The sequence below is a fragment of the Haliotis asinina genome, chromosome 10 (assembly GCF_037392515.1).
Source record: "Haliotis asinina isolate JCU_RB_2024 chromosome 10, JCU_Hal_asi_v2, whole genome shotgun sequence".
NCBI lineage: Eukaryota > Metazoa > Mollusca > Gastropoda > Lepetellida > Haliotidae > Haliotis > Haliotis asinina.
Genome location: NC_090289.1, coordinates 223,017 through 243,693, shown reverse-complemented (window position 1 = coordinate 243,693; position 20,677 = coordinate 223,017). Strand labels below are relative to the sequence as shown.

The 20,677-nt window shown below is 39.9% G+C and overlaps 1 protein-coding gene across 3 annotated transcripts in view; it reads left to right on the top strand.

Moving 5' to 3' along the window:
- Positions 1-20,677, top strand: part of LOC137298545 (kalirin-like) — a 282,884-nt gene that overhangs the window by 114,893 nt on the left and 147,314 nt on the right. For all 3 annotated transcript variants that reach the window (XM_067830847.1, XM_067830846.1, XM_067830845.1), the window contains exons 30-37: positions 1,048-1,157; positions 1,293-1,362; positions 1,724-1,813; positions 3,093-3,227; positions 3,537-3,797; positions 4,096-4,197; positions 6,449-6,600; positions 7,987-8,113. In XM_067830847.1, the coding sequence (XP_067686948.1) occupies positions 1,048-1,157; positions 1,293-1,362; positions 1,724-1,813; positions 3,093-3,227; positions 3,537-3,797; positions 4,096-4,197; positions 6,449-6,600; positions 7,987-8,113 (1,047 nt within the window). The remainder of the gene's footprint in view (positions 1-1,047; positions 1,158-1,292; positions 1,363-1,723; positions 1,814-3,092; positions 3,228-3,536; positions 3,798-4,095; positions 4,198-6,448; positions 6,601-7,986; positions 8,114-20,677) is intronic.

Sequence of the window (20,677 nt, the reverse complement as noted above, 5' to 3'; positions counted from 1 at the left end):
TTTGTATGAGGTAGAGCCAATGTGTGCAATAGTAGAACTGCATCTAGTTGCCTTGATTCTTTGTAAGAGGTTGGACCATTTTCTGCAATAGTAGAATTGCAACTGGCAGCCTTAATTTTTTGCTTGAAGTAGAGCCAGTGTGTGCAGCAGCAGAAAGTCTGCTTAATCATAAGGTAGCACCTAAGGTGGGACCAATGTGCAATCCTATGGGCGTTCTCATTAACAGTGAGTAGTAAGTAAGAATACCCAATTCATCCTCAGCAATTATGTATAGGAGAAAACACGCCTCCGAGGTTTTGGTAGACAAGGTAAATCCGGTGGGGGAGGGATTTCCCAACCCTGATGGTTTTACATTGTCTACCAGAACCAAAGAGAATTGTTTTCGTTAACATATATACTGTCAGTGATGGGTGATTACAATGTAGATGATCATTTAATGAAGCTACATAACAATAACTGAAGCACATGTAAAACCAATGTAATGACAGTAACTATAAGTAGATAATTTAACCTTCGTTGGTCTGGTGGCTGAGCGGTAGAGCATCTGCCTGCGGATGCGAGAATTGCGGTTCCTATCCCGCTTCGGAAAACCTTTGTGTTGATATATTTTTCAGTTGATTTCAAACACTCATGTATCATTTGAATGTTGATGTTCATATAAAGATAGGAAAAGTAAACCCTTGGAAGAGGTCATACTAACAAAAAGCAAAACCTGTCCCTCCAAAACAAATACCTCAAATGCGGTTATTCTGGCAAAACAAGAGATGGCCTAATATATATTGAGAGGCACACTTTAGGTTTATATAAGTAAACACTAAATAACTGCACTGCTCAGTAGGTGTCAATATGCCCTGATGGAAATGATGTTGGTCATGACTTCAGTCACAAGTTTGCCAGGCACAGATCGAGCCACTTCGATGTTCAAAAACACTCAAAGAATTGTTACATCTTAATAGACTGAGTGTGATGAATATTTCTCCTGAAGTATGGACTTGTTGTTTTGTTACTCAGCACTGCCCTACACTGATATCCTATGCTTTCTCCTAGTACTACATGTATGTCATGGACGACCCCAGCAACAACACACCACCAGGGATTCTGGGAAAACAGAAAGTTATATTTGGAAATCTGGATGAAATCTATGAATTCCATAAGAGGTATGTAGATTGATAAAAGGAAGAATCGCAAAACCTGCATCTGTTGAATCTGTTGTGCAGGATGTTTTCTCTTTGAACTTCAAACTGCTGTAATTGTGACATGATTGCAATGAAATCCCATCCTCTCTCTTGCAGCATATTTTTAAAAGAATTAGAGAAGTATGAAACAATTCCAGAAGATGTTGGCCATTGCTTTGTGACATGGGTGAGTGTTGCATGTTGAAATTATACTAAAGTGGGATCCTGTATTCTAGACGGTCAGTAGTTTTCTAGCCAGAAGCTGATGCCGTGTTCCTGTATGCTTTCATTTAAATACCTGTTAGTATTTCAGTCAATTTAAGCCGAACGTGCTTTTTTGCCTAACAAGTGCATACCGTTAATTGTGAATTGTACCCTTGGAGTTATCTCCCTTTCACTGGAAAGCCTTTCATGTTTAAAATACCCTCAGTGTGAAGAATATCTTCTGTCTGTATTGCAGCAAGACATGCTATTTCTGCCCCTTCAACTATATGCAATATTTAATTGAAGTATTTGTTAAGTGTCAAATCCTCATGTTGTTGTTCCAGGCAGAGAAGTTCTCTATTTATGTGACCTATTGTAAGAACAAACCAGATTCCAATGCCTTGTTAGTGGACCAAGCAGGCAACTTCTTTGAGGTAAGACTGCACTAGATGCGGAGTTACTGCTATTAGTGGGTGGACTGAATAAGCCAGGGTAGCTTTACCACATATGCAGTGGTGGCATTTACACTGCCTTCGTTGTCTATAGATCGTTCAGAAGAACAGTCAGCTTGTCAATGTTTGTGACAGATGCTGCAAATTCTCACTTTGTTACATACGGGGGTAGGGATGGGGGAGGGGGTATTGGACACTTGCAGATTTGTCATCTCCGCACATCAACATTGTGTGTCGGAACAGAATATGTCAATGTGGTTATTGGCAACCTTGTACTCCTTCCACATTAGTACATTATGGATTACCAAAGCATTACATCTTTAAGTGGCAACATTCTCTGGCTATACAACTTGTTTATTATGAATGTAAGATATGTAAAAGTGTATATGCTAACACTCCCACTTGTTTCTACACCAAAACACATACATAGAACATTACCTGTTGTTTATCAGAGCATTATTCACAACTTTATTATTCTACCGGCCAGTACCAAGGCTTCACACTTAATTCTCAGCAAAATCAAGGGGACCCTACGTAGAGATTTAGTCAGGCATGGGTTTTAGAACTTTCAACGTACCTGAAGCTGTCTATCCCTTTGAAGTAGTAAGGTTCTTAAATCAGAAGCAGTGGGAGAGTTGGAAAGACATCAGGAGAGACAAGACATCTGAAGGGTTGGTCAAACATCTGGAGAATTGGTCAGACATCTGGAGAATAGGTCAGATATCTGGAGACTTGGTCAGAGATCTGAAGACTTGTCAGACATCTGAAGAGTTGGTCAGACATCTATAGAGTTGGTCAGACATCTGAAGGGTTGTCAGACATCTGAAGACTTGGTCAGACATCTGGAGAGTTGGTCAAACATCTTAAGAATTGTTCAGACATCTGAGAGATGGTCAGGCTTCTTAAAAGTTGGTAAGATATCTAAAGAATTGGTCAGAAATGTGAAAAGTTGGTCAGACATCTGAAGAGTTGGTTGGTAAGACATTTTGAAGAGTTCGTGAGGCATCTGGAAAGTTTGACGGGCATCTGAAGCGTTGCTTTTCATAGATAGCTGTTTTGAAAATGACTGTTTTGTGCAGACTTGTCTCCAGACCCAACCAGACACAGTTGGGTATGTTTATGGAATCTACACCTGAACATTAGTTTATACTAAACATGAGATGCTTGTATCCATACAGCTGTAACCCTTGTTATGGGTAGGTGACTGCAGCATTTCTCTGTTAGTGTGACATGTTCCATGATGTCGGTGATGCTGTTGCAGGAGATGCAGAGCAAGCACAAGCTGAATGACCCTGTGGCCTCCTTCCTCATCAAGCCAGTGCAGCGCATCACCAAGTACCAGCTGCTCCTCAAGGACTTGCTCACCTGTTGCGAGGAACACACCGGAGAAATAAAGGTGGGATTGCTGTAAAGTTGTACTCTCATACAAACACTTGAGACAGGGAAATACAAGTGGAATAGTTGTGTAGTTGTACACCCACACCAGAACCTGTGACGGGGAAATACAGAGGGAATAGTTGTATATTTGTACACTTACAACACCTGCGACAAGGAAATACAGGTTGAATAGTTGCATATATGTACACCCACACCAGCACCTGAGACAGGAAAATACAGGTAGTAATAGTTGCATAGTTGTTTTTGAATGCCAACAAACATGTGAAAAATCTGTGCACTTTTGACCGTCTCTCTTTTCCATTCCCAGGATGGGTTGGATGTGATGCTAAATGTGCCCAAGAAAGCAAACGATGCAATGCACCTGAGCATGTTGGAGGGTGTGGAGGAAAGTCTCGAGGCGCTGGGTGAAGTGTTGCTGCAGGACAACTTCACTGTGTGGGACCCCAAGCAACTCATCAAGAAGGGCAGGGAGCGGCATATCTTCTTGTTTGATGTCTGCCTCATATTTGCCAAGGAGGTTAAAGACAGCACTGGCAAATCCAAATATATGTATAAATTTAAATTAATGGTGAGTACCATAGGCTGGCTATTACAGACTGGAAATATCCTTCATTGAAAGAATGTTCAATGATAGAAATGTGCAATCAATAAATGCCGTACATAAACTATTGTAATAAAATTTAGTATTTATTTACCCCCACAAACAATACAAGATGTCAATTGCAATTTGTTGGGTGAATATACTACTTTCATAGCACTGTCGACTTTGAATGTGGAACTTGTGTGGTCAGTGTTAATTCTGGTGTATTGCTGACATTTTGTGCCCCATGCTAGTTGGTCTCTGACATTAGCTGTATTTATTTCAGATCTCAGAAGTTAATGTAACAGAACACATTGAGGGAGATGAAACCAAGTTTGCCCTGTGGACTGGTAGAGCGCCGATCTCAGACTACAGAATAATACTTAAGGTAACATTAGGTTATAGGAAATTCAAACCAGCCTTCCCTACAGGTCCCTGAAAGAACATAGCAATAATACTGAACCACGTGCCCCAAATTTGTAAAACAACAATCTTCATCTCTAGCCATCTTGCCTCAACTTGAAATTTGCTGGAAGTAAACAGAAATCATGCCCACAATACTTCTCAAACTCCCATCTACATACATCCAACCCCCCATTCCATGCTTTTTGCAATTAATTACTTATAAACCAGGTTTGTTTTTTGTTTTTTTATTGTATTCATATTGTCTAGCCTTCTGATTGGTCAGCACTATAAACATAACAAGTAAGTGCACTGGCAACTATATACTCTATTCTTACTATATTCTTCATACCAGTGATGTTTTAATGGTGATCTATACATGTACTGAAGCTGCCTTTGTAACAAGGTGCCATCAAGCAGAATTTCTTCCAGACAAACTCTTTCTCACATATTGCATTTGTGCTAACTGCTCTAGGTGCTGATTGAGGCCCATGCCTTCCCCAAGCTAACTATTCCATTTCTGTTTCCAATTGAGTGAAGACATGGAGTTTCAGAAAAGGAATTTTCCATCATTCCAGGGTATAATTCGTGTTTTAGTCTACTACTTTGTAATAATAATGGAACTGTGGACAGACTGCTGGAACATGCTCTTGATTCTCATGTGATGAATGCAACCATGGTTACATTATGATCACCCAAATAAGGTGTAATTGTGATCCTGTCACCCACATATAGTGTAATTGTGATCACCCACTTAAGGTGTAGTCACGATCCAGCTACCCATATAAGGTGTAATTGTGACCCAGCCACCCATATAAGGTGTAATTGTGACCCAGACACTCATATCAGGTGTAATTGTGACCCAGCCACTCATATCAGGTGTAATTGTGACCCAGCCACCCATATCAGGTGTAATTGTGACCCAGCCACCCATATAAGGTGTAATTGTGACCCAGACACTCATATGAGGTGTAATTGTGACCCAGCCGCTCATATCAGGTGTAATTGTGACCCAGCCGCTCATATCAGGTGTGATTGTGACCCAGCCACCCATATAAGGTGTAATTGTGACCCAGCCGCTCATATCAGGTGTAATTGTGACCCAGCCGCCCATATAAGGTGTAATTGTGACCCAGACACTCATATGAGGTGTAATTGTGACCCAGCCACCCATATCAGGAGTAATTGTGACCCAGACACTCATATAAGGTGTAATTGTGACCCAGACACTCATAGCAGGTGTAATTGTGACCCAGCCACCCATATAGGTGTAATTGTGACCCAGACACTCATATGAGGTATAATTGTGACCCAGCCGCTCATATCAGGTGTAATTGTGACCCAGCCGCTCATATCAGGTGTAATTGTGACACAACCGCTCATATCAGGTGTAATTGTGACCCAGCCACCCATATCAGGTGTAATTGTGACCCAGACACTCATATAAGGTGTAATTGTGACCCAGACACTCATATCAGGTGTAATTGTGACACAGACACTCATATCAGGTGTAATTGTGACCCAGATGCTCATGTAAGGTGTAATTGTGACCCACCCACTGTAAGGTGTAATTGTGACCCAGCCACTCATATGAGGTGTAATCATCAGTGTTTGTTTCTGTCGGGATGCAGACCAATTAAATGCTCAATGCCATCAAGCATGCAGTTTTTGTTTTTGCCCTTTCAAGAGCTATTATTATAATAACACCTTGTGATAGAGGTAATTAACTGGGATAAAAACTTGTGGCATGTAGTGCCATTGTTGAGAGAGATGATAATATATTTACCATATTGCACTTGTTGCCATGTTCAAAGTTTATGTTTATCGCACAAATACATAGTAACAAGTGTACAGACCTCTTGTGAATGATGTTTGTGTTTTTAGACTTTCTTGAAATACTGTTTGTGTTTGTAGGCTTCCTTGGAAAACTGTTTGTGTTTGTAGGCTTCCTTGGAATGATGTTTGTAGGCTTCCTGGGAATAATGCTTGTGTTCGTAGGGCTCAAGGGAATAATGCTTGTGTTTGTAGGCCTCCTGTAGGGGGCTTGTGTTTGTAGGCCTCCTGTCAATAATGTTTGTGTTTGTAAGCTTCATGGGATTAATGTTAGTGTTTATGGACCTCCTGTATGAACTTGTGTTTGTAGGCCTCCTGTCAGTAATGTTTGTGTTTGTAAGCCCCCTTGGTGTTTTCTTCCTGTTTGTGTGTAGGCTTTGTTTGATTGGTGTTTGTGTATGCAGGCCTCCTCACTGGACACCAAGCAACAGTGGGTGAAGAAGATGCGGGAACTGATCCAGGAGCGTATGATGTACATGCATGATGCGCTCAAAGATAAGCAACCAACCATGTTCAAACCACCACCTAAACTCTTCTACGGAAGTAGAGTCAGCAGGTATGTATGAGTCATTGATTCCAGAGGTGCTCAGCTTCATTTCCTGTCATCTAAGATTATCTGGACAGATCAGATGGCAGGCCAAGGGTGTACAGGAGGTGGGGTGAATGGTGTGCTGATGAATGTGTTGTTCAAAGCAACTGTTTGGTGGTGGAAGTATTTTGATATGGGATGCTACCATATTTCATGTTCAGACAGAATTTGTCATTGTCAGTGGCAATCTGACAGGTCTGCGATACAGGGATGAGTTCATTTGGCCTCATGTGCGGCCTTTCCTTCAAGGATAGAGACATCATAAAACGTGTTAGCAAGATAATGTTGCTTGTGTTGTGACAGATTTCCTTAGAAAGCTGAACATTTCAGTACTCTCCCGGTCAGCTGTTTCTATGGACCTGTAACCCTACTGTGCATGCATGGGATGACATGGAGCAACATTTACATGAAGGCCAGAATCAGACACTGACGTTTGTTGAATTGGGACAAACATTGGTTCTGATATGAAGCAACATTTACATCAAGGCCAGAATCAGACACTGACGTTTGCTGAATTGAGACAAGCATTGGTTCTGATATGGAGCAACATTTACATCAAGGCCAGAATCAGACATTGACGTTTGCCGTATTGGGACATGCATTGATTCTGATATGGAGCAACATTTACATCAAGGCCAGAATCAGACACTGACGTTTGCTGAATTGGGACAAGCATTGGTTCTGATATGAAGCAACATTTACATCAAGGCCAGAATCAGACACTGACGTTTGCTGAATTGGGACAAGCATTGATTCTGATATGGAGCAACATTTACATCAAGGCCAGAATCAGACACTGACGTTTGCTGAATTGGGACAAACATTGGTTCTGATATGAAGCAACATTTACATCAAGGCCAGAATCAGACATTGACGTTTGCTGAATTGGGACAAACAATGGTTCTGATATGGAGCAACATTTACATCAAGGCCAGAATCAGACACTGACGTTTGCTGAATTGGGACAAGCATTGATTCTGATATGGAGCAACATTTACATCAAGGCCAGAATCAGACGTTGACCTTTGCTGAATTGGGACAAGCATTGGTTCTGATATGAAGCATCATTTACGAACAGGACAACTTATGGATAACAACTTCTTTATTGCGTGATTGCAACGTTATCCATAACAATTTGTCCTATTTGTACACCTCTACTTCTAACATGCCACTCAAACAAGTTAACATTTACGAACTTTTCTTCAATCACTCAAATCATGTTAATATCACCATAAATTGCAAAACATCAAATAGTTCACAGTTACTTGATTCCAGTATTATATGCCTCTAGCGTTCCTACCTTTCACTGATAGGAAATAATCACTGTATTAAGAGATTGTACTTCCTTTTTAGGGACATGGAAAGTGACTCTGCCTCTCTGGAAGAAATTGGAATGGATCGAAGAGGGTCGTTGACATCCATAAACTCCACTGCCACTAGTGGTACCACAGACAGTAGCAGCAGTGGAGGCATGCATAAGGTAAACAGTTATACATTTGTGAATGCATGAACAATATCAGTTCTCTGACTTCAGAAGGGGATTATCCTTTTGTTCTCAGCAGATAATTATACATGTCTGTGTATTGGTCATGGACAAAATAACAGATTGTACATATGCCATATATTACTGTAGACAAGTTAATCTCATAGATAAACCGACCAACAAACTTGAACCTTAAAATCAGTGCCAAAATGGTGTGTTTCATATACAGTACAATGTCTTTTTCTTTTACTGTGACTGGGGGAAAAAAGTTTGATGAAAGTGTTATCTGAATATAAGCCGAGCTCCTATATGCTGCATTTTTTGGTCTTAGTAATGTATGGTATATGTAGGGGGGCATGAATTTTTTTTTGGATTATACGTATGTATGTTGCGGGGAATGGGCAAGATAGGGATTTATACATATGTATGTAGCAGGGCATGGACAAGATAAGGGATTATACATATGTATGTAGCAGGGCATGGACAAGATAAGGGATTATACATATGTATGTAGCAGGGCATGGACAAGATAAGGGATTATACATATGTATGTAGCAGGGCATGGACAAGATAAGGGATTATACATATGTATGTAGCAGTGCATGGACAAGATAGGGGATTATACATATGTATGTAGCAGGGCATGGACAAGATAAGGGATTATACATATGTATGTAGCAGGGCATGGACAAGATAAGGGATTATACATATGTATGTAGCAGGGCATGGACACGATAAGGGATTATACATATGTATGTAGCAGGGCATGGACAAGATAAGGGATTATACATATGTATGTAGCAGGGCATGGACAAGATAAGGGATTATACATATGTATGTAGCAGGGCATGGACAAGATAAGGGATTATACATATGTATGTAGCAGGGCATGGACAAGATAAGGGATTATGCATATGTATGTAGCAGGGCATGGACAAGATAGGGGATTATACATATGTATGTAGCAGGGCATGGACACGATAAGGGATTATACATATGTATGTAGCAGGGCATGGACAAGATAAGGGATTATACATATGTATGTAGCAGGGCATGGACAAGATAAGGGATTATACATATGTATGTAGCAGGGCATGGACAAGATAAGGGATTATACATATGTATGTAGCAGGGCATGGACAAGATAACGGATTATGCATATGTGTGTAGCAGGGCATGGACAAGATGGGGGATTATACATATGTGTGTAGCAGGGCATGGACAAGATAAGGGAATTATACATATGTATGTAGCAGGGCATGGACAAGATAAGGGATTATACATATGTGTGTAGCAGGGCATGGACAAGATAGGGAATTATACATATGTATGTAGCAGGACATGGACAAGATAGGGGATTATACATATGTATGTAGCAGGGCATGGACAAGATAGGGGATTATACATATGTATGTAGCAGGGCATGGACAAGATAAGGGATTATACATATGTGTGTAGCAGGGCATGGACAAGATAGGGAATTATACATATGTATGTAGCAGGACATGGACAAGATAGGGGATTATACATATGTATGTAGCAGGGCATGGACAAGATAGGGGATTATACATAAGTGTGTAGCAGGGCATGGACAAGATAAGGGATTATACATATGTGTGTAGCAGGGCATGGACAAGATAGGGAATTATACATATGTATGTAGCAGGGCATGGACAAGATAAGGGATTATGCATATGTGTGTAGCAGGGCATGGACAAGATAGGGGATTATACATAGGTATGTAGCAGGGCATGGACAAGATAGGGGATTATACATATGTATGTAGCAGGGCATGGACAAGATAAGGGATTATACATATGTATGTAGCTGGGCATGGACAAGATAAGGGATTATACATACGTGTGTACCAGGGCATGGACAAGATAAGGGATTATGCATATGTGTGTAGCAGGGCATGGACAAGATAGGGGATTATACATAGGTATGTAGCAGGGCATGGACAAGATAGGGGATTATACATATGTATGTAGCAGGGCATGGACAAGATAGGGGATTATACATATGTATGTAGCAGGGCATGGACAAGATAAGGGATTATACATATGTATGTAGCTGGGCATGGACAAGATAAGGGATTATACATATGTATGTAGCTGGGCATGGACAAGATAAGGGATTATACATATGTATGTAGCAGGGCATGGACAAGATAAGGGATTATACATATGTATGTAGCAGGGCATGGACAAGATAAGGGATTATACATATGTATGTAGCAGGGCATAGACAAGATAAGGGATTATACATATGTATGTAGCAGGGCATGGACAAGATAAGGGATTATGCATATGTGTGTAGCAGGGCATGGACAAGATGGGGGATTATACATATGTGTGTAGCAGGGCATGGACAAGATAAGGGAATTATACATATGTATGTAGCAGGGCATGGACAAGATAAGGGATTATACATATGTGTGTAGCAGGGCATGGACAAGATAGGGAATTATACATATGTATGTAGCAGGACATGGACAAGATAGGGGATTATACATATGTATGTAGCAGGGCATGGACAAGATAGGGGATTATACATAAGTGTGTAGCAGGGCATGGACAAGATAAGGGATTATGCATATGTGTGTAGCAGGGCATGGACAAGATGGGGGATTATACATATGTGTGTAGCAGGGCATGGACAAGATAAGGGAATTATACATATGTATGTAGCAGGGCATGGACAAGATAAGGGATTATACATATGTGTGTAGCAGGGCATGGACAAGATAGGGAATTATACATATGTATGTAGCAGGACATGGACAAGATAGGGGATTATACATATGTATGTAGCAGGGCATGGACAAGATAGGGGATTATACATAAGTGTGTAGCAGGGCATGGACAAGATAAGGGATTATACATATGTATGTAGCAGGGCATGGACATCATAGGGATTATACATATGTATGTAGCAGGGCATGGACAAGATAGGGGATTATACATATGTATGTAGCAGGGCATGGACAAGATAAGGGATTATACATATGTTTGTAGCTGGGCATGGACAAGATAAGGGATTATACATATGTATGTAGCAGGGCATGGACATCATAGGGATTATACATATGTATGTAGCAGGGCATGGACAAGATAGGGGATTATACATATGTATGTAGCAGGGCATGGACAAGATAAGGGATTATACATATGTATGTAGCTGGGCATGGACAAGATAAGGGATTATACATATGTGTGTACCAGGGCATGGACAAGATAAGGGATTATGCATATGTGTGTAGCAGGGCATGGACAAGATAGGGGATTATACATACGTATGTAGCAGGGCATGGACAAGATAGGGGATTATACATATGTATGTAGCAGGGCATGGACAAGATAGGGGATTATACATATGCATGTAGCAGGGCATGGACAAGATAAGGGATTATACATATGTATGTAGCTGGGCATGGACAAGATAAGGGATTATACATATGTATGTAGCTGGGCATGGACAAGATAAGGGATTATACATATGTATGTAGCTGGGCATGGACAAGATAAGGGATTATACATATGTGTGTAGCAGGGCATGGACAAGATAGGGGATTATACATAGGTATGTAGCTGGGCATGGACAAGATAGGGGATTATACATATGTGTGTAGCAGGGCATGGACAAGATAAGGGATTATACATATGCACGTAGCAGGGCATGGACAAGATAAGGGATTATACATATGTATGTAGCTGGGCATGGACAAGATAAGGGATTATACATATGTATGTAGCAGGGCATGGACAAGATAAGGGATTATACATATGTATGTAGCTGGGCATGGACAAGATAGGGGATTATACATATGTGTGTAGCAGGGCATGGACAAGATAAGGGATTATACATATGTATGTAGCAGGACATGGACAAGATAAGGGATTATACATATGTATGTAGCAGGGCATGGACAAGATAGGGGATTATACATATGTGTGTAGCAGGGCATGGACAAGATATTGGATTATACATATGTGTGTAGCAGGACATGGACAAGATAAGGGATTATACATATGTATGTAGCAGGGCATGGACATCATAGGGGTTAAACATATGTATGTAGTGGGTTATGGACTAGATAAGGTATTATACATATGTACGTAGCGGGTTATGGACAAGATAGGGTATTATACATATGTACGTAGCGGGTTATGGACATAATAGCAGCTCATACAGTGTTCTCATTCTCTGGTAATTACCGTTTTTTATTTACCGATAAAAATTGAGATGATCCGGTATTTTCAACTGCCGTGGGTAGTTGCTGCCGTTAAATTTTTCACTGTTAAAAACAGCATCTTCGCACATCTAGATATAGATTATAACACATTGCACATGTCCAGATCAAGCCATGCCATGTGATTGGCTGATACAGACAGTCGCACACTGCCATGCCCGGTTATCTATTTATAGCTGTAGCACGTGGTAATCATTGTGTGCGTAGTGAAAAAAATGGCTTCCAGTAGTAAAAAGAACAAATAAAATGCAAAATAGAAGTCAAACATCTAATCCAGTGGTTAAGGGTATGAAAAAATATGGTGATGTTTTTTCAATTGTAACATGTCATAACAGCCGCGTGCCTTTTCATTTATCTTGTCATATTTACTTAATCAGAAATTATCATAAAAAGATATCTTAAATAGTATATATAGTTGCCCATTTTCCGTTATCAGAAGCTTTCCACTCGCTAACATGACACAATAGTGGAAAATACCTCCATTTTATAAGCTTTGTATGAATAACATGCGAGGCGATTCTCTTGATGGCGTGTATCTTTAAAAGTCAGGCATGTGACCTAAGGCAGCCAATCATATTACTGTATAATGTCTGCATAAACGAAAACTTTTAGATTTAGACGAACGTTTTGGGTAAAATACATGGAATGGCATTTTGAATGCATTAAGCAAGAAATCGATATCAATATGTCAATTATGGAACCTACTGGACATGCGTTATGACCTGTGACAAATGTACTTCATGCGCGCTCTCTTCACTAAACATCGTATCTGAGCGTAAAGACTGAGGAGGCAAAAGCGGAGATGTCACTTGTCAGTGACTAGACTTACATTACACGATCACACAAAAGGATGGACAGAGTAATTTTTATGTATGTTTGACATGTTTTATGAATGCTGTTGTTGATTTTTATTCATCAGTTTATTCAATTTATTTAATGACATTCTGAACACATTTATTGAATGTAGTTGGACCGCTTGAAATCATTTTCTGATTCACTGATTGCCTCAGCATGGCACTGAATCGATAATTGTATTTAATGTAGGTCTAATGAACATATTCTCAAACAACAAGCAACACACAGCACACCCTGCAACACATTTATTGACAGTATTTTGTTATAAAAACTGATTACTTTCTCTCCCGATAAAAACTGGTTCAGCCGGATTTTTCAGACCCTGTCGCCATAAGCCACCGGCAATTTTCAAAACCAGCCGGAACACTGTTCTATATATCTAGCAGGATATGGACAAGACAGGCGATAGTGCATATATGTAGTGGGTAGGTTGTCAACAAGATAGGGGATTATAAATGCATGTATGTAGCAGGACATGGACAAGATAAGGGATTATGCATACAAGTTGTTCACTGTCATGAGGGGTGCATAGAAACAAGCATCGAGGGAACATCAACCCCTGGACCCGAGGGACCAGTGAACAGCAATGAAGCAAAGTGGTGTAGTGGTTAGCATGCTGGCCCAAGGGCCCAGGTTCATCACCAAAATTTCAGTCTCCTACTGTGTTGTGTCCCCTTCAAAGCACTTCATCCTCATAGCACTCAGTACTAATCACCCTACTGTTTAAAATGGGCGCCTGAGAAGCGGATGTACACACCTACATGGTTGCGCTTAGTGCGTAGTAGCAACTTTGAATTCCATCAGGGTAATAATGTAACACAACAGTTCAACATGGCGATTCTACATGCAAAAATGAGCGTTAGTACTGTTATTATTATTTATGTAACTGAACACCTCAATGTTAATTGTACCCTGCCACAACACAGAGCAGGGGACTGTGTATTCAGCTGCATCTGTCCGTCCGTATGTATGTGTGTACGTCCCAATGCTTGTTAACGCAATACAAGAATCATGAACTATTGTACCCAATATCTTCAAAACTGGTGACAACCTACAGTGGGCGATTACGCAGACGCCAGTCAATTTTGGTGACCTTGAGCTTATTTTTCACGGTTACCACAACACTTTGGCAACTTTTCAGATGCTTGTTAACGCAGTATTGCATGAACTATTGTACCCAATATCTTCCAAATTGGTGACAGCCTACATTGGGAGATTATCCAGACACCAGTCAGTTTTGGTGACCTTTACCTTATTTTCAAGGTCACTATGACACTTTGAACACTCTTTAACATATCTCATGAACTATCTTATTTGATGTCTTCAAACACCAGTCAATTTGAGTTACCTTGATCTTATTTTTCAATATGACCACAACACTTTCTCCTCTTCGAACTTATGTTAACACAATATTCCAAAAAACAACATTGCAACCAGTGTCCTCAAATTTGTTGACAGCCTACTTTGGGTGATTATCCAGACACCAGTCATTTCACGCATCTTGTGTGTGAGCAAAAATTAAAGAGTAATGACTTTGTTATAAGTATTTCATTCTTCTATAGCAGTGGGGGGCATTGCCATGTTAGTGGCAAACGCTTGTTTTGAACTGTTGAATCACGAGTATTGGAATGGACACTTCAACCAACCTTTTCGAAGTCGATTTGAATCTTGCATTTTGCTGTTTTTCCCGCAGGTATTGTCTCAGTAAAGTTGCCACCCTGTAATTCCCCTTCTTAATATTCACAGGGTCTACATTTGAACGTTTTGTCAAAATTTATATATTGGAAAGTGAGAGAAATCTTTTCATAGCCATCACTTGATTTTGCAGATGACACAAGATAAACAGATTTAGAGTTAACTCTTCCATGCATTTGCATTCACAAAACATCGGTAGTTTCCAAGCATCATGCGTGATTTGATAATATTTCAGATAAAGAAGTACTACTATGAAGTACCAAATGTGTTGCCATTGACAGCAGGGTACAGTGAAATGTTCTTCATCTATAAGTAGGGTACATTAAAATAATAGAAGAGCGCTCAGTAGCAGGGCAAGATAGGAGATTATGCCTTTGTATGTAGTGGGTTATGGACAAGATAGGTGATTTTACATATGTATGTAGCGGGGCATGGGCAAGATAAGGGATTATGCATATGTATGTTGCAGGGCATACAAGATAGGTGATATAAACACCAATGATGATGACACATATGTATGACCCAGCAGGCCACATACAGGGTAGATGATTATGCCAGTGTATTGGTATGTACATGCTTTGTATATATTTATGAATGTTACATCAGTAATGACAGATTACACATGACCATAAATATGATACATGTAAAGAATCTTCCGTGGATATATGTTTATGTTGATCAGAAGCCATTTGATCTATTTCTGTGGACTGCACCCTCTGTAGGACTACTGTTTAACCTATTGCCTGCTTTTCTAGCCATTACAATCTTTTCATGGACTTTCCACTACTAAAAGAACAAGGTGACATTAATGATTGTACTGTTCTTTTGTTGACTATTTATCATAAGTGAGTGAGTGAGTTTAGTTTTACACCGCATTCTGCAATATTCCAGCTATATTGTTGTGGTCTCTAAATACAGGTCCTATTTATCGTGGCAGTGATGTCATATTTACAATGTGCATCATGACAGAGGTGTCCTGTTAACGATGTGCGTCATGGCAGAGGATTTCCGTTTGACCATGTTCACAACGGCTGAGGTGACGACATGACCCAATCATGACAGGGGTGTCCTGTTTGCAATTAGGTCATGCAGTGATGTCCTTTGCCAATGTAGGTCATGACAGAGGTGTCCTGTTGCCAATGTAGGTCATGACAGAGATGTCCTGTTGCCAGCGTAGGTCATGACAGAGATGTCCTGTTGCCAGTGTAGGTCATGACAGGTGTCCCATTGCCAGTGTAGGTCATGACAGAGGTGTCCTGTTGCCAGAGTAGGTCATGACAGGGATGTCCCATTGCCAGTGTAGGTCATGACAGAGATGTCCTGTTGCCAGTGTAGGTCATGACAGAGATGTCCTGTTGCCAGTGTAGGTCATGACAGAGATGTCCTGTTGCCAGTGTAGGTCATGACAGAGGTATCTTGTAGATCAAATGCATCATAGAGGATTCCTGTTAGCAATGTGCATACTAACAAAGGTGTCATGTTTGCTGTGTAGGTCTCTTAGTAACCGTATTTATCATGATAGAACTGTTCTTTATGTAGGGTATATAATGACAGAGTTGTCCTGTTTGCAACATAGATCATGTCATAGGTTTCCTGTTTGCAGTTTGCAGCATGACAGAGGTGACCTGTTTGCAATTGGGTCATGACATGATGTCTTGGTGACTGTATAAATTTATCATGACAGAGCTGTCCTTTTTGCAATGTAAATCATGAGAGAAGTATCCTTTTGGCTGTATTTATTGTGCCATAGGTGTCCCATTTGCAGTTTGCAACTTGACAGGGGTGTCTTGTGTGCAATGTGGCTCCTGACAGATGTCGTTGACTATATTTATCATGGCAGGTGTCCTGTTGACTGTATTTATCATGACATAACTAGTGAATACACCTTTGGAAGCAGGTTTTTGTGGACAGCTGAACCAAGTTGGTGTTAATGACAGTATGACATGTGGCTAGATTACAGCAAGTAATGAAGAGGCATCATGGTAGATGTACCCTAAAATCACTACCATTTTAGTAATCTGTCCATTATATCAAATGCATGAAAAATGTTTTATAGGTGTATGAAAACAGGTAGTTCAGTTGTTTGTAGTGTTATAAGACTAGGTCTAATCTGTGTTTAGACCATTAGTGCAGTGGCTTAGGGTGAAAATAGATACTTTGCCAACTAAAGCATGAAAGTACGTCCTTGAAATACATTACTGAATGATAATACATAGGTGTGCTCGATTTTGATGACCTACTTTTCATAAAATTCAGTATGGCTGCCAAGATGGCGATTAAGTCCATATTATTTTCTTGTTTCATAAATGCCTATCATAAACTGATACTTCAGAGAGGAAAATCTATGTTTTCGGTGATTTAGAATCCAATAATAATCGTTTGAAAGGCCAATTATATCATTTTATGTCATTCTTAGAGTCTTTTTTTCAAATCAGAGATGGAATGAAATTTCATTTGCACTCCTTCAGTGTTTACAGAAACCTTTGCAGTGGCAAAGGGAAGTGCAATCGAGCTCTCAGTTTATGCAAATGCACTTTCTGGAGCAGAGTGGGTGGGATTTATATCTGCACTTGATGAGTTCCGTTCAGGCGTTTGATGCCTTTGGTATTGTCATCCAAACTGGACACCAAGTATTGTCTTCCTTTCTCCATCCAAGGGAACAAGGGTCCAGGGCATTCAGCTCTGGTTTTAGACTTCCCCAACCATATGCTGGCTTGGTAGACACCCTGGTTTGTGTGTTGAATGAATGTTGCAGATTGTTCACCATTTTCATCCGTTTTCCTTGGCAGAACATCTCTTGTCTCTGGTCACTGACTTGGTCAGTCATAGAGAATGCACACGAATCATTCAGTGGTAGCAAATGCTAATGAGTGTTTGGTAATGAGACTAAGTGGTTCAAGGATGTAACTTTTGGATATGCAAGCCATGTCTTCCAAGCTGTCCTTTTGCCTTTCCCACTAAACTGTGACGTGGTGTCATACCCAGAAAAATCGTGAAAGAAAGGAAGAGCATTTGATTTAGAGTCTCCAAGTTCTTTGCAGATAGAATTGACGTCAAGAAACGAAAGTGTTTTCCTTTCCCAAAAGCCACTCTGAAAAAATGAGTTGTGAACTGTTAGTTTTGCAAAATTTCCCCCAATACTTTGATGATGTCAGTATCAACAGTGTTGACCAGGACACTTGAGCTACCTTTCTTCAGAACATCAAGATGTAGACAAATACACGTGTCTGCATCCTCATGTCCATTGGAATTCATCAGTCCACTGTCATCTGTTCATCTGTCAGAAGTTCCAAGAGTTCCTCCTTGTTTTTCAAATCTCAAAGAAATAATTGAAAGTTTACAGGTAGTTTGTTTGCTGTGACACCTTCCTCTGTTCCCCTTTACCCGCTTTTCCTCGGTTGCCTCTTTCAAATTCCCATCTATGTATGTGTCCCACACAATGTCAATTCTAGTACAGTTGCTCAACTGCCTTTCTGTCCACAGTAAGAAAACTATGTCACAGTATTCACCAAATGTGTTTGCTTTGCCAGTTGGTAATGAATGGACAACGGCCACTCCATCAAAGATCTTTGCATCCACATAAGGTTGTTCTCCTCCAAGCATGTGCTTCTTAAAGAATCAAGTAATTCAGATTTGCAGAATGGCAGCCAGAGCTGTGAACATCTGACTGAACAGACTGTAGTCACTTTTGATGTGATCAGCCTGACTTCTAAGCTTGGGTTTGACTTCAGGCTTTACCTATTGAACAGTGGTGTGTAGTTTTTCTTGACTGGGGCATGGATTGTGTTCTCTATGACTATGTTCTCTTCTTAACCTTTAGCCTGCTGAATTAATTTCAGCATAAGGTGTTGATGAGAGGGTGGGTGATTTCAAACAGTCGGTGTCTCACTAAACAAGGTCTTGATAAGTGGGTGGGTGATTTCACCCTGTCATAAGGTGTTGATAAGAGGATGGGTGATTTCAAACAGTCATGAGGTGTTGATAAGAGGATGGGTGATTTCAAAGAGTCGGTGTGTCACTAAACAAGGTGTTGATAAGAGGATGGGTGATTTCAAACAGTCATGAGGTGTTGATAAGAGGATGGGTGATTTCAAACAGTCATAAGGTGTTGATAAGAGGATGGGTGATTTCAAGCAGTTGGTGTCTCACTGAACAAGGTGTTGATAAGAGGATGGGTGATTTCAAAGAGTTGGTGTGTCACTAAACAAGGTGTTGATAAGAGGGTGGGTGATTTCAAACAGTCATAAGGTGTTGATAAGAGGATGGGTGATTTCAAGCAGTTGGTGTCTCACTGAACAAGGTGTTGATAAGAGGATGGGTGATTTCAAAGAGTCGGTGTGTCACTAAACAAGGTGTTGATAAGAGGATGGGTGATTTCAAACAGTCTTAAGGTGTTGATAAGAGGATGGGTGATTTCAAGCAGTCGGTGTGTCACTAAACAAGGTGTTGATAAGAGGATGGGTGATTTCAAAGAGTCGGTGTGTCACTAAACAAGGTGTTGATAAGAGGATGGGTGATTTCAAAGAGTCGGTGTCTCACTAAACAAGCTGTTGATAAGAGGATGGGTGATTTCAAACAGTCACAAGGTGTTGATAAGAGGGTGGGTGATTTCAAACAGTCGGTGTGTCACTAAATAAGGGACAACTGAAAACATATTTGGCTCATTAAAGCTAGAAAAATAAACATTATTATTGAAAAATATCCAGGATTGCCTGGTAAAATTCATTTGTTATTGAATAGTAACAGAAAATTGGGAGATATTTTGTCTGGCAAACCCAAATTTAGCACAAATCACTGTTCAACCTGATTGGTGAAAGTTCATAGGAATTTTTGGGTGTATTTTTGACTATGTAATTGGCAACAGTCAAGATACATGTTTTTCAGCATCTTTTATTGAGATGTTTTGTTCATATTAGGCCCATTACTTTATTCTACACTGAATATGAAGATAGCTAACATATAATTGTGAAGCATATTGATGCCAGTTTGTCTTTTGTTCACATGGTCTGTTGCAACAGTGTTCACAAGCATCAACCTCAACAGCAGGTGTGCGGATATGAGCATGGCATATGTGTTTCAAAATAACATTCATGCTTTCCATTTTGTAATGATGTAGTAGCTACTGCACAATACAAGAAGTATGTTTTATAAACTGGAACATTTTTCCAATTATAGTTTCACATGAAATTGGGGATGATTTGATAAATATTGCATTCATATTACATGTATGCCATAATTTGCATGTCTCACCTCAGAACAATTTAAGTTGAATTACATTTATACTTTCATGCAATAAATTAATGTTCTTGTTGAAAAATGGTGATAGAGTCGTCAGTGCTTTATGTTTCATAGAATTTTCCAACTTTAGACATTTTCATATATGTTCATACGTTAATTGGTATTAATATGACGTGTATTTTCTCTACCAAATAGTCATGGGTAAAGACACTCAGGACCTGTCAATGCATTATCAAAGTTTACATTACATTAATTAATGTCTTTCAGTGATGAGGAAAACAGGCAAGGTTACATAATTCTTTAATACAACTACATGTATACCATAAAATATATGGATAGATGTTTCATATTGTTTTGTTTTTATATAATATCTTGCTAAAATATTCATTAAGTGAAAATGGGTGATGAACTATGTCATATATGTTGTTGCAGCAACAGTATATTTATCAGAAAACGTGATTATCATTAGATGAGACCATCTACATGTCATAATATGAAAGTAATCTGTTGAACTTTCAGGG